Source organism: Seriola lalandi, unplaced genomic scaffold (assembly GCF_002814215.2).
Source record: "Seriola lalandi dorsalis isolate HSWRI2012SDOR001 ecotype SW California unplaced genomic scaffold, Sedor1 jcf7180002054278, whole genome shotgun sequence".
In the NCBI taxonomy this organism is placed as follows: Eukaryota; Metazoa; Chordata; class Actinopteri; order Carangiformes; family Carangidae; genus Seriola; species Seriola lalandi.
Genome location: NW_019524831.1, coordinates 247,895 through 270,315, shown reverse-complemented (window position 1 = coordinate 270,315; position 22,421 = coordinate 247,895). Strand labels below are relative to the sequence as shown.

The 22,421-nt window shown below is 39.5% G+C and overlaps 2 protein-coding genes across 3 annotated transcripts in view; both read left to right on the top strand.

The window, feature by feature from the left end:
* rras2 (RAS related 2) overlaps positions 1–13,063 on the top strand; it is a 28,008-nt gene extending 14,945 nt beyond the window's left edge. The window contains exons 2-6 of the mRNA XM_023405551.2: positions 6,246–6,333; positions 6,526–6,628; positions 8,470–8,578; positions 10,121–10,239; positions 11,003–13,063. Of these exons, the coding sequence (XP_023261319.1) occupies positions 6,246–6,333; positions 6,526–6,628; positions 8,470–8,578; positions 10,121–10,239; positions 11,003–11,090 (507 nt within the window). The 3' untranslated portion in view covers positions 11,091–13,063. The remainder of the gene's footprint in view (positions 1–6,245; positions 6,334–6,525; positions 6,629–8,469; positions 8,579–10,120; positions 10,240–11,002) is intronic.
* Positions 13,064–16,867: 3,804 nt separating this feature from the next.
* tub (TUB bipartite transcription factor) overlaps positions 16,868–22,421 on the top strand; it is a 39,181-nt gene continuing 33,627 nt past the window's right edge. For both annotated transcript variants that reach the window (XM_023405547.2, XM_023405546.2), the window contains exon 1: positions 16,868–17,069. In XM_023405547.2, the coding sequence (XP_023261315.1) occupies positions 17,014–17,069 (56 nt within the window). In that variant the 5' untranslated portion in view covers positions 16,868–17,013. The remainder of the gene's footprint in view (positions 17,070–22,421) is intronic.

The window sequence follows — 22,421 nt, the reverse complement described above, 5'->3', positions numbered from 1 at the left end:
ATCCAGCTTCTTGGTGCTAATGTCTCAGTCAGTTTGTATTGCTCTGTCAGCAGAACTAAGAGCAAGCGCCAGTTTGGGGAAGCTTAAGCTGAACACTCAATGTAAGAGAGTCATAGCTTCTCCTGACCCTTGAAGATGTATTTCCTCTCAGTAAATTATAATCTTATTAGATTTTTTTTTCTAGCGTGAGGTCGAAGACTTGATGCTTGACACCTATTATTCAGTTGTGCTTCTCAGATACCTGCCAAATTGGATGAAACATTTGATACAATTGGCATTGGTCTTGTGGTGTGGGAGAGTTGCCCATTGCCTCTTAGGCAGACATCATCAAAAAGCCAGTGAGAGCTGAGTCCCACTATTGTACTGCAATGACGCAATTGAAAACGTTGCACCGTTCATAATGTTTCTTGCGGTGACAAACACAATGAGTCTTGTCTTCAGTTTTTCATGAACAAAGCTTACTTGTTGTGTTGTTGTGTTAATTTTCACACCTATTCCTCCACCCCGTGCTCTCTTTGTTTAGTCCACAAAATGTGCGTATACTCAGACATAAGATTAGTGAAAACGCTTGTTACATTTGAGGTCTCCCACAATTCCAAATGACAGAATCTCTTGTAGTATGTATCAGCTTTTCAGCAGAGGAAAATGTTGTGGTAGGCTGCGGTGTGTTGGTGCGGAGAATGAGGAGGTTGGGGAATATGTTAAATCTGCAGATGCTGACAGTATTTTTCCAAGAATAACAAAATTTTAATGGCATCCAATCTACACTTCTCTTTAATTAAAGAATAGCTATGGCTGATGATTTTCCAAGTCAAGGTCTGTGAATTCTCATCGGGCACTGGGCCATATGCAGAGGGTAATTAACTCCTAACTATGTTGATGACTATTCGTTTTAGCTCAGCATTCCCTCTCATTATGACAATGTAGTAGGCAGACACACCATTTCTCCTCATTTGTGTAGGTGCAGGGTGTTTTTTGTTAATCGTCTGAGGTCTGTGTTTTTTTTCTTTGTGAAAATCTCAGTTTTATCTGCGTTGGTGCTGAATCTGTAGTTTTTTGCTCTGTGGAGTTAATGATGTAAGATTGGTTAACAGTCATAGAGGCGGCTCTAACCAAACAAGAAGGATAACTGACAGAGATGGAAAAGGATCTATATTTAGTGTTAGTAAGGCTGTTTGTGTGGAGAGGAAGTGGGTGCATAGTGCAAGCATGATGTTGATTACACGCCTACACATATCACCCCTTCTTGCTTTCCTTGAGGCTGGCAACCAGCAGTTGTAAGAGACAAGATTTATTGCTTCATGTCTCAACTGAAGAGCAGTCGCCTGAAAAGAAACCTGAGCAGTTGCTCGATATAAATAATAAAATAATAATAAAGAGTACTTTTATGTATGAATTCAAATCACCAAACTCTACAAACTGGAACACGTATGACTATACATTTCATACATTTGATATGTCGAAGAGTGAGGCGATTCAAGAAACATATACACCAACGCTTGAACGCATGGATTTGATCCTGTCTTTGTGGTTCAATCTGCGAAAAAAGATTTGTCTGACTTGTCAAGTTTTTTGTACAAGATGTGGCTATATTGCTTAAAGTATTTGTCAGTCAGTTGACCCACAAGGAGTTTCTCAACACACTTGATAATCATTCAGTCATTTCAGTCATTTATCATTTATTTTTCCTATTCCAGCCTCTCAAATGTGATGATTCGCTGCCTTCCTCTATCATCATTGCAAATTGAATTTGTTTGTGTACTGGACAAAATAATCCATTTTGATGACATCAGCTTGGAAAGTGTGATGGGTATTTTCTTTTGCTATTTTATGACATTTAATTGACTAAATGATTAACTAATTTATCTAAAATAATAATAACAAGACAGTATTTGATAATGGAAAAATCATTAGCCGCAGCCCTATCGTCTTGACTCTTTCATTGGCTTTCGTCTTTGTGTGGTAATTTCAGGCCGGCAGAAAAAGCTGTGCTGCAGCTGAGAATCATCCACCGTCTGTGTATTCATGGTGAAAACAGGCCTCTAATGTTTTCCTGGTGTGAGGAGCCTGCATGCGCTGTGTGTGTGGGTGGAGGCCTGGGATGTATAGCTGGAATGCTGGAGGGGAACTGAGTGACAGGTTTGGACTTTGGTAGGTAGGCGGGTTAGGGCGTCTGTGACATCATCACCACCCCAGGGCTTGGCCGGGCGAGCTGCCTGCTGCAGAGGTGGAGTTTCCTTCCTGCAGAGCTGACCGGGGCTGAGTGTGGCCTGACCCACCTTGCCACCAACAACTAAACTGTACAGCAGCTTGGTTCTGCAGACTTTTGGATTCCCCTCTCATTGTTTTGTTTTGTTTTGTTCTTGTTGTGTATTTTTAATGATCTGTCAGTTTTGCTTCAGAACCCACCGTGCTGATTTTCTTTTATATCGTAAACTTGAGACACCTTGATTTGATAATCCACTTTTAATAAACTTTAACTTGACTGCTGCTGCTCAGAGGCAAAAATACAAGGATGTTAATAATCCTGGTTTTACAGCTCACAAATATACACACCCACGATGGTGGTCATGTCAGCACTAGCCTAATGATTGCCTAAGTGAAGCTTGAGTTGTTCTTGGCTGTTTTAGCATCATTCCTTGCTCCATGCAAAGTACAAGTTGTAAAACAGCAAGCTGACTTTGTTTAAATAGTAATTTTCCTCTGCTTTGTGAAGTTGCTGCAGAACTCCGATGTTGTAAATGTCTCAGCAGCTTGTGCTGTAGTTGGATATTTCATCTGAGTGGAGGGCCGTTAGCAGTGAATGTTTGAAGATTTAGTGCAAACAGGCCACTGTGCAGCATCTGTGCGTGTGCTTTTGTATGTGCAATCCAAACTATACTCACACATTAAGAACTGAGCTGCTGACCCCGCTGTGACTGTCAGCTGTCTCCTCATGACAGCTGTCAAATGTTTTCATGGAAATTTGTCCAGGAATTCGTCTGCCTGCTCAGTGCGTACCTGTGAAATAGTCTGGCAGATGACAGTGAGCACGCTGATGTCACAGCTTGTCTTAGCTGCAAATAGACCGGGTACCATCTGAAAATTTTCCATGCTTTCAGTATGTCAGTGCCAAAGTTGAGTTTTGATATGAATACTATAACAATATAGAAGATTATGACAGATTTGTTGACCAACAAAAAATAATCTGCAACTGTTTTGATATTTAGTTAATTGTCTCAGTCTTTCTCTGGTTGCAGGTTCTCAAATGTGAGACTTTTCTGTTTTTCTCTCTTTGATTGCATTATAATCTAAATATTTCTGGGTTTTGGACTTTTTTTGTTGGAACAAAACAAGACATATGAAGGTGTCCTCTTTGACTGAGAAATGCTCATAAGCATGTTTTCCTCTTTTTTTGGGGGGGGCATTTTATACACCAAACAATTAATTGATTAATTAAAAAAATAAAAAGGTAGGTTCATTGACAGCCGAAAGAAATTAGTTGTAGCCCTAAAATGTATTTCAATACAATTAAAGTTTCCCTAAACCTTTTATTGGTATAGGCTACATTTAACAAAAGCCACAGTTCTCAAACACAGCAGTGTTTAATCTCGTCCTGACAAAGGAACTGTACATGAACTTTGCTGAAATTAAATAGTATGAAATGGTTACGTTATATCTGATTAAAGAATATGTAAAAAAAAAAAAAAAAAAATCCTGACAGAGTGTTTAATTGTAACTTGTTTCTTATATTTGTAAGTACTGAGGTTTTGATATCCAGCCTGAGTTGCAGGTGGTGGACGTAGTAGTAACTTGTGAATGCTACTCCTCCCCAACACCCTGGCTCCACTCGACTCATACAGGCTGATTCATTCTGTTTTTAGGAGCCTGTTATCTGATGAAGTCATGGACCAATATTAGGATTTATAGGACAGATTACTGGTCATGACTCAGGCTGGCTTATGTCACATAGTTATCGGTAGTCCTCCTGAGTCATGTTGTACCCCCCCACCCCCTCACCTAGCCCATCGCTCTACCGCTGCCCAGCTGACGTCCTGCCAGGCAACTACAGCCCCTGTTAGTGCTGGCTCTGGTGCTGCTGGCACTGCAAAACAGCCTCATCTATCACGGGAGATGGCTCTGGGAGAATCAGCTTGGCCAGAACAGAGTGCAGCAGCTACGCTACCCATGCATGTAGAGGGAGGGGAGGAATAGCCAGAGAAGCGAGGTGCTCAATGCGGCTGCCCGAGGTTGACAGAATAGGAATAAGAGGTTGACGGGAAGCCAAAGTCACGTGCTGAAGCTATGGCTGGGAGAGTGGTGGTGGCAGTGGTGGTGGTGGTGGGAGGGACGAGAACTGCAAGCTGCTTTTTTTTTTTCCCTCTCTCTCTCCCTTTCTCTTTCTGTCTGTCTGGCCGTCTGAAGGCACACTGGCAGTGCAGTGCAGTGAAGCACGTTCTAGGATACACAGTAATACTGATGAATTATTGAACAGTGGTGAGTGGATGTGACATAGGCCAGCACACTTGCATGCTGCAGAGCGACAGAACAGTGAGAGGGAGAGATTACCTGCATTTCCTGCAACAACAGAGAGCTGCAGGTGGGACAAATAAATCAGCATGCAGAGGATGTAAGGGAAAACAAATTACATTTACGAGCATTCACTTATCCTAAGTCGAGCTCGACCAAGGATGGATTTTCGAGGCTGTTACTGATGTTGATATTTGAGAGTAAAAAAAAATTTGGTGATGCTATATAAGCCGGTGACATTAAGACAAATATTTGAATTCCATAAACACGGTTATTTTGACCAAGATGTACTTTGTACTGAGCAGTTTTTTCTTTTATAGCCAGTGCCTTTTGCAAGGCAATATGTATTGGTAACAGAGCTGCAGTGATTAGTCACTTAGTTTTTAATTGTTTTAATACATTTTTAGTCCAAACTTTAGCTCGTTTCACCTTCTCAGATATAAGAACTTTTCCTTTTTCCATTTACCAATGTAGACTGAATAGTTTAGATTTTTGGGCCGTTGGTCAGATACAAGTAATTTGAATACATTTGACTGTGGGAAAATCAAAACATGCACTTTTGACATTTTTGACAATGAGGAGTATAATGGGATTAATCAGTAATGAAAATAATTATTGGTTGAAGCCTCTCTCTTGTCTGCTTCAGCTGCCAAATAACAGCAAAAAACCCCCCCAAAAAAACACTACCCAGCTTGTGTCATTGTGTGAAACAACACCCATTTTCACACACAAACAACACAACTGTATAACTGTAAAAGTTTAATTTGGCTTGTTGTTAGAACGACAGGGAATCCTGTCTGGATTTTATGTTCTCGCGATCGCTCTGTGTTTTAGGGTGTTGGTTTGACATTCCCCGAGCACTCCCCTCAGCTGTCACCACTTAACTAGTCCCCGAGGAGAGCAAGAACTACAAAACATGGGAAAAATGTAAAAAATGCATGATTCCTCCTCCTCCCTATCCCCTGGCCCCACCCTTCCAGTTTAGGTTACTAGGAGACCAGATATTGGCCCCAGAATGAAAGAATCAAAGCCTTCAGGAGTGCGGCGTGTGACTGTTGCAACTGAGGAAACGTCTCATAAAGTGGTTGTTGTGTGAAGGAATATTTACTTCAAACTTTTTGTTCAAGTGTCTGCAGGCAGTGTATTTGCTTCCTGTCTGCAGGACAGGGGTAAAGGTAGAGGTCAGTAAGACTGTGTGTGCTGTTTTCACCCAAAATACAAGGAGTGGCTGTTTGTTCTATTATCCATCCATTTTGAAGCTGTGTTTCAAATTCATAGGTCTCACTTAAAGCAGGACAAAGCAGAGCAATCAGACACTTAGATAAACTCCGACTTTTGAGTGTGCTGTTGATGGATGCTGTTCTCCCACCATGCAATGCACAAAGGAAGTGGAAAAGCTGCTCACTGATGCAAAACACTGAGTAGTGGATGGTAATGAAGCAGCTCCAGAAACACCTCTGAAAACAAAAATAACAAACAATAACAAAGTGTTACTCTGAAGTCACAGTTTGTTTGCCTTTGTATGTCACACATATTGGCTCATTTCCTGTTATCATAAAACAATAAAGCATATTGGCTTCTTGTTTACACACTGCAAAGATCAGTATATAGTGAATACAGTATACAGTTCATACGAAATTGGGACACAGCTTGTGTCTCAACCTGACATAATTACAGACTCCAGACATACTCACAGCTTCTTCTCCCTCTTTTGTCCTGTTTTTTGTCTCCCGCAGTCGTACTTTGTCACTGACTATGACCCCACTATTGAAGACTCCTATACCAAGCAGTGTGTGATTGACGAAAGGGCGGCCAGGCTTGACAGTAAGTGCACTTTGCTGAACAAACATAACCAGAGTAAATATTCACACACAAAGACACGCATGTTTCTATTGCATTATATTGCACTTGAAGAACTGATTGCAAAAGTCTGTTTTGCTGAAAAGTTATTCTTGGTGTGTGCGTTTGTGTGTGTGTGTGTACGTTTGTGTCAACGTGTGTGCGCACGCTCTCTAGTCCTCGACACGGCTGGACAGGAAGAGTTTGGAGCCATGAGAGAACAATACATGAGGACAGGGGAGGGCTTCCTGCTCGTCTTCTCTGTCACTGACAGAGGAAGGTGAGTGGCAGCTCTCGTCATGTGCAAACTCACCGCTACACACTCAACGTCTCTGTCTTTCTCTTTCCTTTCTGTGAGCACATCTCTGTTGACTGTTCACAACTACACACTCGCTTTCTCCCCTCCTCTGCCTCTCATCATAAATCTTGCATTGATACTCTCACTTGTTGCCGCTTGCACTTCCGGAACGTTTTGCTGTCGTTCTTGTTGTCATTTTCTTTTGTTCTTAACACTTCCTCCCTCATCCTGTTCTCTTGCATTCACTTATCCGTGTACCGTAGCTTTCTATTTAAAGCCCATATGCTATTGAAACAACAGTTTGTGGGCTAGTATAGACATATCTTTAGTTATGTATAAAAAAGGGCTTTGACGAGAAATTTTCTTTCTTTCTTCATGACATGGACCTTTTCATTTCAGTATGTATAGGCCCTAACAACCTTTAAGCTATTGAACCCTGCTAACCCACTGGTGAGTCAGACTCAAACCGTGCAGCTAAACATTCTTTAATCTCACAGAGCTTTAGTGGAGATTTCAAAGTTCCCAAAGAAAGCAAATATGTCAGGTTTTCACAATTTCAAAGATTTTCACAGTTAGCTGGAATATTTCCACTGATGTATTGGCACAATCATATAAAACAGACTTGGGTTTGATTATTGCAATCTTTGTAAACATCACCCATAAAGAAGTGTAACAAGCCAATACAAAATATGTGATTCTTTCAAAACGTATACACTTTATTTAAAGCTAAAATCTTAAAGATTATAAACTGTAATCCTTCAGATTTTAGTCCTGGTTGATTTGCCGATACCTGTGGTAACCGTGGTAACAGCAACTGTGGTTTAATATGACAGCAAACATTACTTTAGCTGCTACTTTGCCATAAATACAACAAAGGAGCAACTGGTCCGTCTGTTTGTAGTGCAGCTAAGCAGACTCACGTTGTTTTAATAAAGTAAAGAGACTGAACAATAAACAGTGAGGTTGTTATCGATTACATAAAATTGTGTTGGATTGCATGCATTGTTTTCCAGCGAATCCTTCTATTTAAAAAGAGAACTTAATGTAAATGCACTGAATGGCTATCATAGACCACGAATAGTATCACAAATGGGGCGTGAGTTCATGAAAATATTTTAAAGGAAATTAAAGGTGGAAATTAGATGACAAGGGGCTTAAAAAATTCTCAGTAACTTTACCTCTCAGGGCGTAAGTCACCTTGAAGATATTTTTCACATTACATTGTATTGTATTCCTCTTGTAGTCAGTCTGTCACACCCCACCCTCCCTGCCTTTGTGTCCCTGCCCAGCAGTGCAGTGAGCTGCATTCCCCTGCCCCCACCCACAGCCCCCTCCCCATGTTTATATTGTAAACAGTCTTTCCTTCCTCCATTTATATTAGTCAAGTCTTTCCAGATTTACTATGTGCTCACCAAGCTGTCTGTGAGCCCGTTGCTGGAATGCCGTCCTGGGCTTGTGGTCTCATTTTGCCTTTTTTTCCCCCCCAGATTTTTTATTTGCTATTTGGTTGAAAAAAAAATGCACATGGCATTTATATTATAGTGGGACAACAGCCAGGTCAGTGCACTGAGCACAGCCTCAGAGAAACACATTTTGTGTTTCTGTAATAGTGTGGCTGACTTTCTCCTCTTTGCTGACATGTTCAACCCTTCAGTCTGATCCACAGTGGTGATGACCCCAATTCCTGGGTGCTGGGTGTGTTTGTGTGGATGGGGTGTCTGACACATGTACATTTTCACAGGAATGTAATCATCCACAAGTAAAAACATGATAACCTGTTTGTTAAGAAAACAATACATAACACAATGTAATATGTTTTACAGCTTTGAAGAAATCTACAAATTCCAAAGACAAATTCTTCGAGTCAAAGACAGAGATGAATTCCCTATGATTCTTGTAGGAAACAAAGCAGATCTGGAACTACAGAGACAAGTAAGTCCAACAAATCGCAAGGATCTGAACCCATATCAATCAATCTAGAGGATTTACATTTGCATACTTGAAAGTGGAAGCAAGCACTGCAGCTGCAGCTAGCTGCTAAGATACAACAGGATGTGAGTGAAAGAATAAAAGAGAGACTGTAGAGATGGTGATGGTGGTGTCAGGAAGGGAGGATGGATGCAGAGAAAAGGGAGTGTGATGAAATGATGAATTTTCTGGCTGCTGGTATGTTGTTGCTTGTCATTTCCTCCAGTGGATCCACACCACCCCCTTATGGCAAAAGGGAACCTCACAGGCTCATACAGCTAATTACTGTCAATGGGCTTTATCCACTGAAATACAGTTTTTAGTATTTCTAGTCTCATGTGACGGTTCTTTACTTATCCTTCTCCGTTTTCTACATGATTAAGCAGTTCCTATGAGATTGTTGATGTTAGAGAATTTGCATTGGACAACATTTTCAATAAGTGTAACTTGCAACATATGCTACAGATAAATAGCCAGATTGTAGTTCAATAATAGAAGCTTAAACATAATTACTCAAGCTATAAATAAACAATAACTGAGTAGTTCTGCCCCCATGCTAAAAGGGGCAGAGCAATATCTCCAACATTTTCAAAAGCTGGTCAGTATTTTATATTTTTCTACCCCTTGTTATCCTTTGCTACCATATATAGCCTAGCCTTTGGACCTAATTCCTTCTTGCATTATTCAGTCCCAGATTATATGCGCAGCTGTGTCACAGAGAGTGTGGAGGCAGATCTCAGCTGTGTCCCAGATGCATTTTACATGCTAATTTAAGTGTGTAGTAAGTTTACACTTGAGAAATTACATAATGAAATTCAATTAAAAATGTGGTCGAAAACTACTTAATTTTTGGTGCTGATGGAATTATACAGTTCCACACTGCACTGTGTAATGAAAAGGAAGGCGCTTACCACGGTTGGGGAAAAAAAATGGTGGATGACATTGTGAAGGCTCAGGAGAAAGCCTGGTTAGAGGACACTTTTTGAACAACTGGACAGAAATTAAAATGAAAGAAGTAGCAGTGTTGGAATTGGAACATGAATGTAGATTTATAATACCGCCATGTAGCTGAGAAAAGGAGCTAAATTGGAAAGTCACAAAGTTCTTCCTTCAGTGTTATTAAGGGTCACTTTCACTTGGATGTTAAAGTCTGAACATGTGTGTTACGCAGCGCATATTGAATTCTAATTCATATGCACTAATGGTATGTAGGTTCACTTAGTTCGACAGCAGTATTACAGTAAAACTGTCGGTCTTTGTAGTCTGGATGCAGTTCAGCCTCTGTTTGTATGTATTACATTAAAGATGTGTATGTGCACAAAGAGTGTGTTCTATCTCAAAAATTTTACTTAACTGCATCATCTCTACCTGTAAGAACATGATACCAGTGTTTCATAAACACATGGTTTGTTTTGAGGGATTGTGGAAAAGATTCTTACATGTGCAAGGTCCCTGCTGACAATCAGGTTTAAGCCTGTCCTTATTCTTTTCTTCCTTTTGCCTCAGGTAACCCAGGAAGAGGGCCAGCAGCTGGCCAGGCAACTGAAGGTCACATATATGGAGGCTTCAGCCAAAATCCGCATGAACGTAGACCAAGCTTTCCATGAGCTGGTTAGAGTAATCAGGTACGTGGTTTATAAATTGCAATTTTTCAAAGCTATAACAGTGGCTAAAAAGATGAATATTCAGGCATTCCAATGATAACTATGATAAATGAAGAATACGGGAAAACTTTTGCACATGTAACACATGTCGCTGTCACATTAAATATTCATGACTCTCAGTGCCCTGGCGGTGCCTTGCTGCCTGAGGGTTTAAGTCACCAATCACGTATCGCAATGCTCTTGGTTCATGTTTAGTTATGGGCCTTTGTTGCATGTCATTCCCCATTTCTGTCTCTCCTTTTGCTCTCATCTTTCTACTGTCAGATAACCAATAAAGTCATGAAATGTTTAAAATTTAATTTAAAAAAATCATGACTAATTAAGCAACAATCATACTTAAAGTTTTGAATGTTTAGGTAGTATTTATTAAGAATTTGACTTTCAAAAATTCAGCTAGTCTGCTTGATCAGGACTGCGTGTATGTGGTTTGATCAGATTTGATTAAGGGTCACTTGGCAGCATGAGCAAACAAACCCACAACTGTTATCACATTTTGATTCAAATATTTCTAAATTCTGATTGGTACATAACTCAGTATGTGTATCACCTGCACCCCGCCCACTGCAAACCAGAGAGAAGAGCTCAGATAAAACGATAATGAAGAAAACTGGTATTTTCTATTTATTGCTTCGGTTGTAAAAATAAATTAAAAAGAGTGATCACAGATCCACACAGTCACACAGTACAGTGTGTCTTCATAGTTTTGCTCTCTCCCAACTCCCAGGAAATTCCAAGAACAGGAATGTCCACCATCGCCAGAACCTACAAGAAAAGAGAAAGACAAGAGCGGCTGCCATTGTGTGATCGTCTGAGTCGGCCTTATCACTGTAACTCATGCAGCTACTCTCTACCACCCCACCCACTCTGCCTGACATCACATCCGAAGTGGATGACTGACCGCTGCCTTCTCCACGTGCATGACTTCAGACAGCCTTTTCTGAGATACTCTGACCAGGAACTGCTGTCCCCAGGACATCACTATGGACAACTGACAATGCCAAATTTTAACACCACTCTACCTTCAGCCGTAATCTAATTCACACGAGAGAGTCCCAACACTAAACATTGCCTTCTAAATCAGCCTGACAAATTAATGTTTTGTACTCTGAAGGACTTCTCTTGCCTTGTAGTGACATTTGTACTTGCTACCGAGATTGAATGAAAATTATATATCCAGAATGTTAATGACTTTCTTTAGTTTCCAGTGTCTGATCAGAGCAGAGAGATTATCTTATGAAGCTTTGTGTATGTTGTGCCATATCCATCCTTACTCCCATGTGCTAATCTGCTACTGTACATAAGTGACATTTGTTGTGATTTTCAAAGTGTATTTCTAATGACCTATTAAATCACCACAGTACAGTGTGTGAGGTTGAGTTTGGTTTTACATATATGAAAGTGAATATATAAGTATGTATATAAATATAATACCTAGACAGCCCTTAAAGCTACAATGATAGAACTTTCTGGCATTCTGCAGTGGATTCTTTACTTTGTCTGTGGTTTCTGCTTGCATCTCAATTGCCAAATATGGAGTGTCTACTGTATCTGATTTTCTTTAAGTCTTATAGATTGAAAAGTTCTTATCCTATGCCATCTCCTCAGTGTACCGTAAGTAGCAAATTGATCTGAATTTTTTCCTAGAAGGTGGCGGTTCAGTCAAAATTGGACCTCATATGTTGTTTCAGATTTCTAAGAAGCAGTAGTGACAAAATCATTGGTAGCACATTGTGTAGCTTTGAAAACTAACACGATTTCAGATCAAAACACTGAACGCTGTATGCTCGATATTCAGCTTCTGACAAGTAATGTTAACAAATTCATTTGTGGCAAATCAAGATTTCTGAGCTCAGTTTTGTTCAGATCATTCCAATGTAATGCATCATTTCTGTCGAACATTTAGTCTACAATATAGATTACATTACTGTTCTATCATTCCAGTAACACAGTGGCAATGTATTTGTTTTGTGTCCTTGAATTATTCTGTTACAAAAATTTTTTCCCCCAATGGTGTGCCAGTCTGAAAACCAGGACAAGTGGAAGCACTGAGATGCACATCGTAAAAAACAACCCGTCTCGAATGGGACATGAACTCACCGGACCTGCCACCTGTGGAGTTATCATCGCCACAGACACAAAATACTGTTCTGCCTTCCCTTTCCACTAATGTACTTCTGTTCGGGCATACAAATGAAGTACATCAGTTTGTTTTTCATATCATCATCTTGTAATATAAACAACAAGAAAATCAGATGATGGAAGTAATGGACTTGATTAAATGTTTCTACTCTACTTTTATACATTATTTTCTTATCAAACTAGTTGACAAGTATTTTTATATGTTTATAAGTGAATACATGTTCACAGCATAGCTGTGTATATATGTAAAGAGGAATATTTAATTCCCTTATTTTAAACTGAAGATGACTGTTGGCCCAAATTTACAAAATTGGATTTTTCACCCAGATGATGACCAAGAATGTTTTTTCTTATCGTGGCTTAGTAATGGAGTATTAATATTTATATTGGGGTGTTCACCACCAGTTGACAGTGTAAAATGCCAGGTCAGCTAGGGCAGAGTTTGAGAATTGATTCTGGTCTTTACATAGGAGCTTTAAACCACACAAATGAATTACTATAATCACTGAGATTTGAAATACCCACTTCCCATCTCATTGCAAATCCTAGTGTACATCAAAATCATACTGTTTTTTTCCCTTCCTTATCAGTGTCTTTTGCCCTGTGTTTAGCTTTTGGTGCTAAAATAAAATCTGTCATTGAGCCAGATGGGGTAGAGAATCGTTCTTTTGGATTCAAAAAGCAGCACAGATCTGAATCTTCAGTACTGAGCTGTGTGTCAGTGAGATTTAATGCTTTAGGCAACCTTTGATGGACAGGATTCAGGAAATCCATGCACTATCCCATCATTATTCACAGTGTGACTCCAACTGGTATATCATCATATGACAACTCACATGTTCACATCAAAAAAATGCAAAAAGGAATTTCTGAAATATTGGATTTGAGGTTTTTGTACAGTTTCTTTACAGTCCTTTTGGTTGGCTCAGACACACAATGATGCACACTGGTTAAAATTGAACATAAACTGTATGTCTCCCTCTGGGTTCAGTTTGTTTTCTTTGTTGAATTTTGCTGCCACAGCATAGGCCTACTGAATAGAAGAAATACACCTTTTTAGGTGCCATGTCATAGCACATTTCCATCTGCTAATTGTGTACAAACACACTGTATCTGGTTCAGACTCTTAAACTTCCTTTGTGAAGTCTTTTTTTCTACCCTTTCTACATCTGAGCCTTTCCAGGGCAAAACTGGATCTAGAAAATGTATTTGCTGAACATTATTGACAGATACTGATTCAGTAATCCCCTCAGTTCCAGGAATTACAGAGTTTGAAACCTTAACACCCCCAAATATGCATTTCCATGACATGTACATTGCAATACATCAGCTCCGTGTTGCTATGATTGCTTATAAAGACAAAAAACTAAAACTTTCCTCAATTAGTACATTATGACATACAGAGGTGGAAAGTCACGAAATACATTTACTCACATTACTGTATTGAATACTTTTTTTGTGTATTTTGTATTTTTTTAACTACAATTTAAAATCTGTATTTTGTATTTTACTTGAGTACGTTTTGACTCAAGTATTGTACTTAGTTACTTTATAAATCCTATCCATTACTGAGTAAAAATAACAATTCAACCTACAGGGGAAAAATACATGCCAGAACCATAGACAGTAAACCAATGGCCAGAACCAACAGTGACAAATGATGATGTGATTAGCACTGGCGCGTGAACATAGAGGGTGCGCGCGGACAAGCTAGGTTAGTGGGCACAAAGTCTTTAGTCTACCCTCACATCCCACACAAAGAAAGTAACTAAGTAACTTTTACTTAAAGTACATTTCAAATAAACTACTTTTTACTTTTACTTGAGTACATTTTCAGATGGGTACTTTTACTTCTACTTGAGTAATATTTCATCAAAGTATTGGTACTTTTACTTGAGTACAATATTTTTGTACTTTTTACACCTCTGATGACATAAAAGACTAATTCTCAATTCTCTAGTGGATGGCTAAGAATAAAATCTTAGCATGTATCGGCACACTTGCCTTCCTCAGGGTGTGTTGACCTACAATGAACCCAACAAATTATATTCACTCATTTGTGTTCTGATAATTTTGTGATGGAGCGCTATCTAACTAACTGTAGCTTATGATTGACTAATATATCTTTTATTGGTGAATGTCTAAAACTTTCTCCGGGGTTCACAAAACATCACAAAGGGCATCATCAATTTGACAGAAGCCCCAGTTCTTTCTTACAATATGTGCAATCTGGACAGCCATTCTACTTGTGAAAATAAGTATTCTCTGCATGTTCCCGTTTTTTTTTCTGACAGAACAGTCCATTAATTTTCCAGAGCTGTGGTATGCATTGAAATCTTTGTGATTGATTTTGCATTCAAAAAGTCTTTTACATGGAAGACCATGTGCATTTGCAATTTTTGCACATTCATACATTTCATTTAAATACATATTCATCCGAAAAGATAGGAACCTAAAGAACCTATGGTGCTGTCCGATTGAAACCATCTATGTCCTATGATTTCACAGCATCCTGTTTGGCAGCAGTGCATGTTGGTGCATCCTGTTAAACCATTGGCCCCTCCAACTGAACAATCAGGAACCGCCCACGTAAGAGATGGCATTGAGCAGTATGCAGTGTTCTGATGAACAGGTGGCTCCTTAATTTATTCCACTGAAGAAACCAAGTTTTCGTCTAAAAAGGTCTCCAAGAAAGAAAGAGATAAGACCACAGCACAGGTGCACTGGCCATGGGGACTACTGTCTCAAATCCCGGTCTGCTGGTGGACTATCAAAACATCGAAACAGTTTTTAAAGTTTCTAAAGTTGCCAGTGTCATTCCTGAGTCCAAAGCTGAATTTCTGTCCCAGTCCGACCATAGAGCCAATACTGGTCTGGCTTTACAAGATAGAGTTCCCTGCTAGCTGCTAAGGGGCTCCAGTTTGACTCAGAACTGGCTTTTTGTCACATTGATATGTAAGTATCATGATGACTATATAATGTTACATGGCTGTAATCATTAGTGACCAGCTATAGTAGGCATGATAGTTAGCTAACTTGCTGTTATCACTATTATGAATTTGTTCAGCAAATGTTGCTATGGCTATAGCTGGCTTACTCCCAGCATTGCTGTAGTATATCATGGCATGTAGTGTGGGCTAATGGTTGTGGTGGCTGGATTGTTTTCGTGTTGGCTCTCCTGTACACTGTACACAGTAACTTAAGTTGTGATTGTTGTGTATTCAGGGGCCGCTTTCACTGGGCTTTGTCACACGTTGCTGACTGAGAACAGAAAAGGTTGAGCAAGGGGTCCCCCCTTTGTTTTGTTTTGGTCTGAGATGCTGGTGGTCTAGTGCAACATCTAGTGACAATCGTTTAGAGAATCTTTCTTTGGGGCCATTAAGGTCTTAAGGTTTTTATGGTTTAATGCTAGTGGTGACATTTCAATTGCGCTCATAATTATCAGCATTTCAATCAGTAAGATTTGTAACATCTATAATTTTTGTTTGTGTATTTTGTGACAGAGATTGAGATCCTGTGTAATGAAATATAATTTGACTTATCCTCAAATTCTATTCTCAGAATGCTCATCATCAATCATTGAAAATCATTCAAAAAAAGTGAACAAGAGACAATACATTTTCTTTATATATTGCAATACAGGCATCCTCTAGCCTTGATTGTGGCAAAGCCAAACTATAATATTGACAAGGAGAAATTATTTAAGTATGGGCAGGCTGAAAGGACTCCTTTATTTTAATTTTTGGCTTAAATGACAGATATTAGATTCTGGGGTATTAATGTGGCAGATTTTTTTGCATTCCCTTTGCTCTCATTTCTACTCTGGATTGGTTCACCTAATGATAGATTGTTGTAAAGTGTGTCAATTTTTTTTCACAAAATTAGGTTGTGCAGACATTCAATTAATGATCTTAGAGAAGCAGCAACCTTAACCTGCAGGCAATAACCAGTGAGATGTGTGTGAACCTGATCCTGCCTGTTTAATTTGCATTAAATGACATCCATGGCAAATTACCTCTTGAGAGTGCACATATCCAGATACACTTTGATTCAGCCTTTCAAAAAATAAATAAAAGAACAGAATTGTGTTGTAGGCAATAGCTACTATCTGGCTTGTTGCATTGATCAGCAAATGATTGAGAAGGTTCAGTGTTTGCTACTGGCCATTAAGCAGTCATGAGATGCCAATAATCAGAATAAACAAATGGCAGTTTCATCCATTAATTCGGCCTGTTTAATTATGCCAGTGTCTAAAGTTTGAGGCTATCGATACTCAGGACACTGTCAGGAGGGATTTGGTCAGTAAAATTAATCAACAGTGTGAGTCCGCCTGAATGAAATAAATCAGCATCTGCGCGTGCACCGTGACGGCCGACAGCTCGCGCTCCAGTCGCTGGAGTGGTATATAGCCTATGGAAGAGCGTCTGGCTCCGCACAGCCTCTCTGCTCATTCACATAACGGCGATTCCTTTAGTTCGTGTTTGCATTGGTGAGGAGAGGAGGGAGAGAGGAGCGTTTACTCTCTGTTTTTATTTATTTTATTTATTTTTTTGCCATCTCACCATCCAGTCCAGTCCATCCAGAATCGCCGGAGACATGGAGGGAGTCAGCAGCAACAGGAGCATGTCTTACAGTAGATGGAGTTATGACAGGTAAGCAAGCTTTCCCATAACGACAGGTGCACGTTTAAAACGCTAGGCTAAAGGTTGAGGCTACAGCTTGGTGGGAACCCCCTCCCCCTGCGCCATTAGTTGACAGGTGCAACGGATTTAGAAATAAGAGATGCGATGGGAGTGTGTTAAGTAGCCGAAGCATCATCCTGTGTCCGCGGGCAGATACACGGTATGTTCGCCTCACTCCGTATGTATGTACATGGTGTATTCGTCATAGACAGCCCACCATCACAAAAACATTCCCATAGGAACGGAGAGTTTACGTTACTCATGGTACTTACTTTAGGCTATTTTTAGTCTGTTACTGCATTTTCATAATAATCAATAGGTCTATCTATCTATCTATCTATCTATCTATCTATCTATCTATCTATCTATCTATCTATCTATCTATCTATCTATCTATGACTTAACATTTTATACTAAAAGTTTTATGTACTGTATAGACATCATTGGCACAGTGGTGAGAATATCTGTATGAAAGCTAAAGTGCTTCAGTCAGATGGCTGGACTCATTAGGCAGGAAGTTGGCAGGCTATGTCTGAGTAGGTGTGTCTGTGATCAAGACCTCACCTCTCTCTACACATTTAAACAGGCATGTATGAACACAGAGAGCATGGATGATAAAAGCACCCTGCAGAGCCCTGGAGGCTCAGCTTGAAAATAGCTATGCTTTTGAAAACAAATTCTTGGAAGGAATTAAGATTTTGAGCAGGTGAAGGATTGTTTGCCGGGGTGTGATTTATGATAAGTGTGCATTTCAGAAACAATTTCAACAAATTGTACATTGTGTGTGTGTGTGTGTGTGTGTGTGTGTGTGTGTGTGTGTGTGTGTGTGTGTGAGAGAGAGAGAGAGAGATGTCATCAACATACAAACATAAGTGTGAATGAGTCAGTCAGTGTATGTTCAGGACTAGTGAAAATGGCTCTAACATGGAGGAAGCACAATGGAAGTGTGCTCAAGTAGCCTATACAAAATCAGTGTAAATACAGTCACAGTATACATGTAGTACCCTTGAGCCAGTGGTGTCTTAGCTCTCTAAGATTTCTCACAGTGCTGTGAAGTAATATTTACCATGTGCAGCCAGTTATAAGCTGAGAGAGGTGCCAGAGTCTGTGCAAGAGTATTATTTTCTTTTGCAGCAATGTCATATATTATTTTTTCCTTGAGAAGATCAAGTAAGAACTTACTATTTGAATAAACTTCTCACTCTTTCTTGTGGTCAAACTCATTTGAACCAAGATTACACTGTGATGTTAATGTGACCCTCTTTGACAGGCACAAGACATTATAGCATCAGGGGTGAAATTAAGGTCACTAGTATATGTTTTCATCTTATTGGAAGAATAATTACAATTCTTTGCTAAAACAGACAGAGAATACAAAACTGTTGTGTTACAAGACAGACATGTCTAATTGAACATTTGATAAGACAAAGAAGCTCAGTAAACTTGATGGCCACTTCTGTGAGATCTGTGTAGATGTTGCTGGTTGTTGTTTTTCTCTTGTCTCTACCCTTTGGCAGCCAATTTGTAATATGTAGGAACGTAAACGTTCTCTTGTCAAAGGGTGGGGTTGAAAAAATGGCATATTTTCAGTATGTAGCATGGGGCCCTTTGAGTTGAGGTGGGTGAGTAGATAGGCCTACATGCCAAAATATAGACATGCACATCTGTGTTTTTCCTCTTACAGGGACCCAAAGCAGTATCCATGACAACAGTTACCCCTCCCCATTAAAGGCTGTACTCACCAATGCTTCACCTACACAGGTGCTTCATATTTTGTTTGATTAACCCTTCTCTAAGGACTGAGTGGGTGGGTGTAGACTGTGTTTGATTGACATCTCTTGCACTGCCTGTTAATTGTGTAGCACCTGTTAGTGTAGTAGAGGAGAGGTCGCAATGTAATCTTTTTTATTTCTTCATCAAGTTTGCATAGATCTGCCCAACCTCAACCTGAGCAGAGGTCTCATTAGCCAGAGTAAGTGAGAACACATGCGTAGGACTGCAGGGCTTTCTAACTGAGACACTAGCGGTCATTAGTTGTGCACTTAGCAGTAATTATTCTAAAAATAAAGGAATAAAAAAAAGACCTCTGAATGATCCTGTTGACATTAATTTACAAGTTGATACAGTATCAGTGAACAGCTCCATGGTGTAAAAAAAGTCCACAATATTTTCAGTTCTAACCTTAAAGTATTGTAAAGGGTTGCTTTTGAACTTGTATTTGTATCAATTGCATGAGCTGTATTAGTCTCCACCTGCCCAAGGATGAAATAGTAGCAAAATTTGGTAAAATCCAGTATGTCTCTCTTCTTTGTATGTTTTTCCTTGACAAACAAATGAAAAAGTTCCCTAGTCAAAGGTTAAATTAGTAGATTTCAGCCATGGCTATAGGTAGTTGTCCCATTAGAGGTGTCATACAGCAGACAAAACAGCCCCAAAACTGTCCCAAACAGGGGCTGCCTGATTACTCAGCGTAATGTGGGCACTGCCTCGCATAGCAAGTTTATTAGCCATGTTTTATTCAGTAGTTTTGCCAACTCATGGAATTAACATTAACTGGCAACAGCTGATTAAGCCTGGCAGCTGTTCAGACAGAGATACTGTTTTTTCAGCTGCTAGTTGCCAGTTAAAAATGAGAAACTTTTAAACTGTAGGTCACCTGTGACTTTGATTTTAAGTATCTCTGATTTAATTTAATTTACAGTGTCAGATTAGTGTTCAGAATGGTGTTTTACATTAGCAAAACAACTGATGAGACATTTTTCCTATTGATTACTCAAGCCTGACCATGCCAAAACAAAACTATTCATCAGTAAGTATTAAAAATACCAAAAGAAAAAAAAAACCTTATTTATTAGTGTTTTCTTTTGATACTGGATTATTTGCAGATAAATGTAACATGGCTTGGCTTATTTATAATAGTTTTGAGTATGGCCATATTAACTATGTGTTTTTGCTGGCATTGTAATTCACAGTGGAGACTGTTCTTACTTGGACCTACAGTACATACAATCACACTGTGTCCTGGCACCCACTCAGTAAACACTGTATCCTAGAGATGGAGGGGCAAGGTGGGCTGACGAGATACAATTCAGAGCCTACAGAGCTCGGTTCAGCATGAGCATGTTTTTTTTTTATTATCATCAAAGACAAGGGTTAGTTTGAATTTCCTTGTGTGTGAGACTTATACATAGTAATTTTCTGCTTAATTTCTTATCCTTCATTATGGGACCTCATAATTTGTTGAACAGAGACCTGTCCCCTGCTGAAAGCAATAACTGTGGGGACTGCAAAAAGTGATAATTAACTAACATTCATTAATTAAAACATCTTTTTTCGGCTGCCATTGATATTAGAGGTGGATAATGAAATGAAATCAAACTCCATCATGGCTCAATCTTTTTTTCTTTCCTGCCTAATCAAAGGATTTGCTTTGGTAATGATTGGAGCTTGACAATAGGTGTGCACAATTTTAATTTCCTGAAGAGCTTTATATATTTTGTAAATATTTTTTTCATATTAGATCTTATGCAGCAGTGTCAAATGGAGAAAGAAATAGCAAATCTCCTCACTAGCTCACTAGCACAAACGCTTAGGACTAGTGTTGATACCAGTCTGGCAAGTGTTTTATCTGACAAAGAGCAGAGAGCAGACACAGTGGCCTATTTTGTCTGTATACAGGTGGGGCAACATCTTTTGTCAGAGTATACGTGTCATTCTGCTTTGGCCCTCCATACACACTAAGCCGGCATCTTTGACACCCAAAAACAGAGCTTTACACTGGTCTTATGTTTTATTAAGGACAATGGAATAGGACAATAGAAAACTCTGATGAGGGCATTGTAGAAGTGAAGCGAAGAAGGTCAGGTGTTATTGACCTGTACTTATATTATGTTTTGTTGACTGAGCTATTCCTTACCAGATGTTGCCTGTGATGCATACTTCTGTCTTTTGCAAACTGCAAGAACACAACAAAGAAACATAACCATTGCACTGCCCCTACATTTTAGTATCGATGGAGATCTTTATGACAAAGGCCTGTGCGTCGTCACTAACTAGGTGAGGACGCACATTGCTCAATGTGTGCATGTGGTCGCAGTCTGTGTTTGTTGGGAGGCTTTGCATTGTTTGCTCAGTGGCCATATTGTCAAGCCTGCATTATCGTCCTTGAATTTCAGCCGACTAAGGAGACTTCAATTATCTCCTGAAAATAATGTATAAAGCAAGAATTTTCAATTATTATGCTTGTGAGGTGCTTTCATAGGATATTGAATTGATTTATGCTTCTGAATAACTACTATACATGAATTTCAGATCAAATCTGATGAGATTATCCGAGTTGTGCTCATGTCTGTTCAGCTTGTGATGCAGGTGTGAACTGGCCGATGCAGGAGCTGTTGACAATCGGCACTGTCTCTGTGTGTGTACTAAGCTGTAACCTGCTTGAAAGCATGTTGTCATTAAGTTGTACTATATGCAAAATAATTCATCGTGCTATTTAAAAATTGAACCCAGTCCCATGGACCTGATTTGAAGGAGAGCCTCCTCCACTGGCTATCAGCTACATACCAAGTCATACACTAAGTGCTGTGAGCTCCTGAAGTGGGAATCTATTGTGCATTTGGGGCCGTTGTGGGTGGCTTTAAAAATGACTCACAAAAGAAATCATGTTTATCACGTAGAAATTGCAGACCACCAAACAAAATGTTTGAGATTGATTCATCACTCTCCATCCAATAATCCTTTTGCTTCCATTATAAAAGAAACAAAATTTTACTAGTGAAAAAATGAAAACAGAGAGTGGGTCAGAGGCAGAGTAGAGAGAAAAAGAATGTGGTTGTCATGACAGTCTGATCAGAGTTGTTTTGCTCTGAAGCAAGGTATTAGTTAGACAAACTGACAGATGAATGGAGCAACAAACATGGCCACCCTTAACGTGAGCTGTATAGGGAGCATTTGATATTAAAAGTACAGAACTTTCTCCAGATTTTTTTTTTTCAATGTATAGCATGGTGTCAGCATGAGCAGGCTTGGTACAGTTCTCTATGACGGCTATGGCACTGTGCAGGAGGCTGCAGCAGCTGAAGTGACAGGTGTTTTCCATTGAGTGTCAGAACATCCACTCCGCTTGTCCTGAGCATTCAGCTTCCGCTATAGTATCTTAATGGCATCACTATACTGTAGTTGTGTTGTTGTTTTATACCATGCTTTTGGAAAATTTTCCTGGACGAAAAATCCAGTTTCCTGCCTCTGTTTTTTTTCTGTTGATGCTGCCTGTCATGTCTTATTCATCAGACCTCTTGACTCTCCAGCTCAACGAGCCCT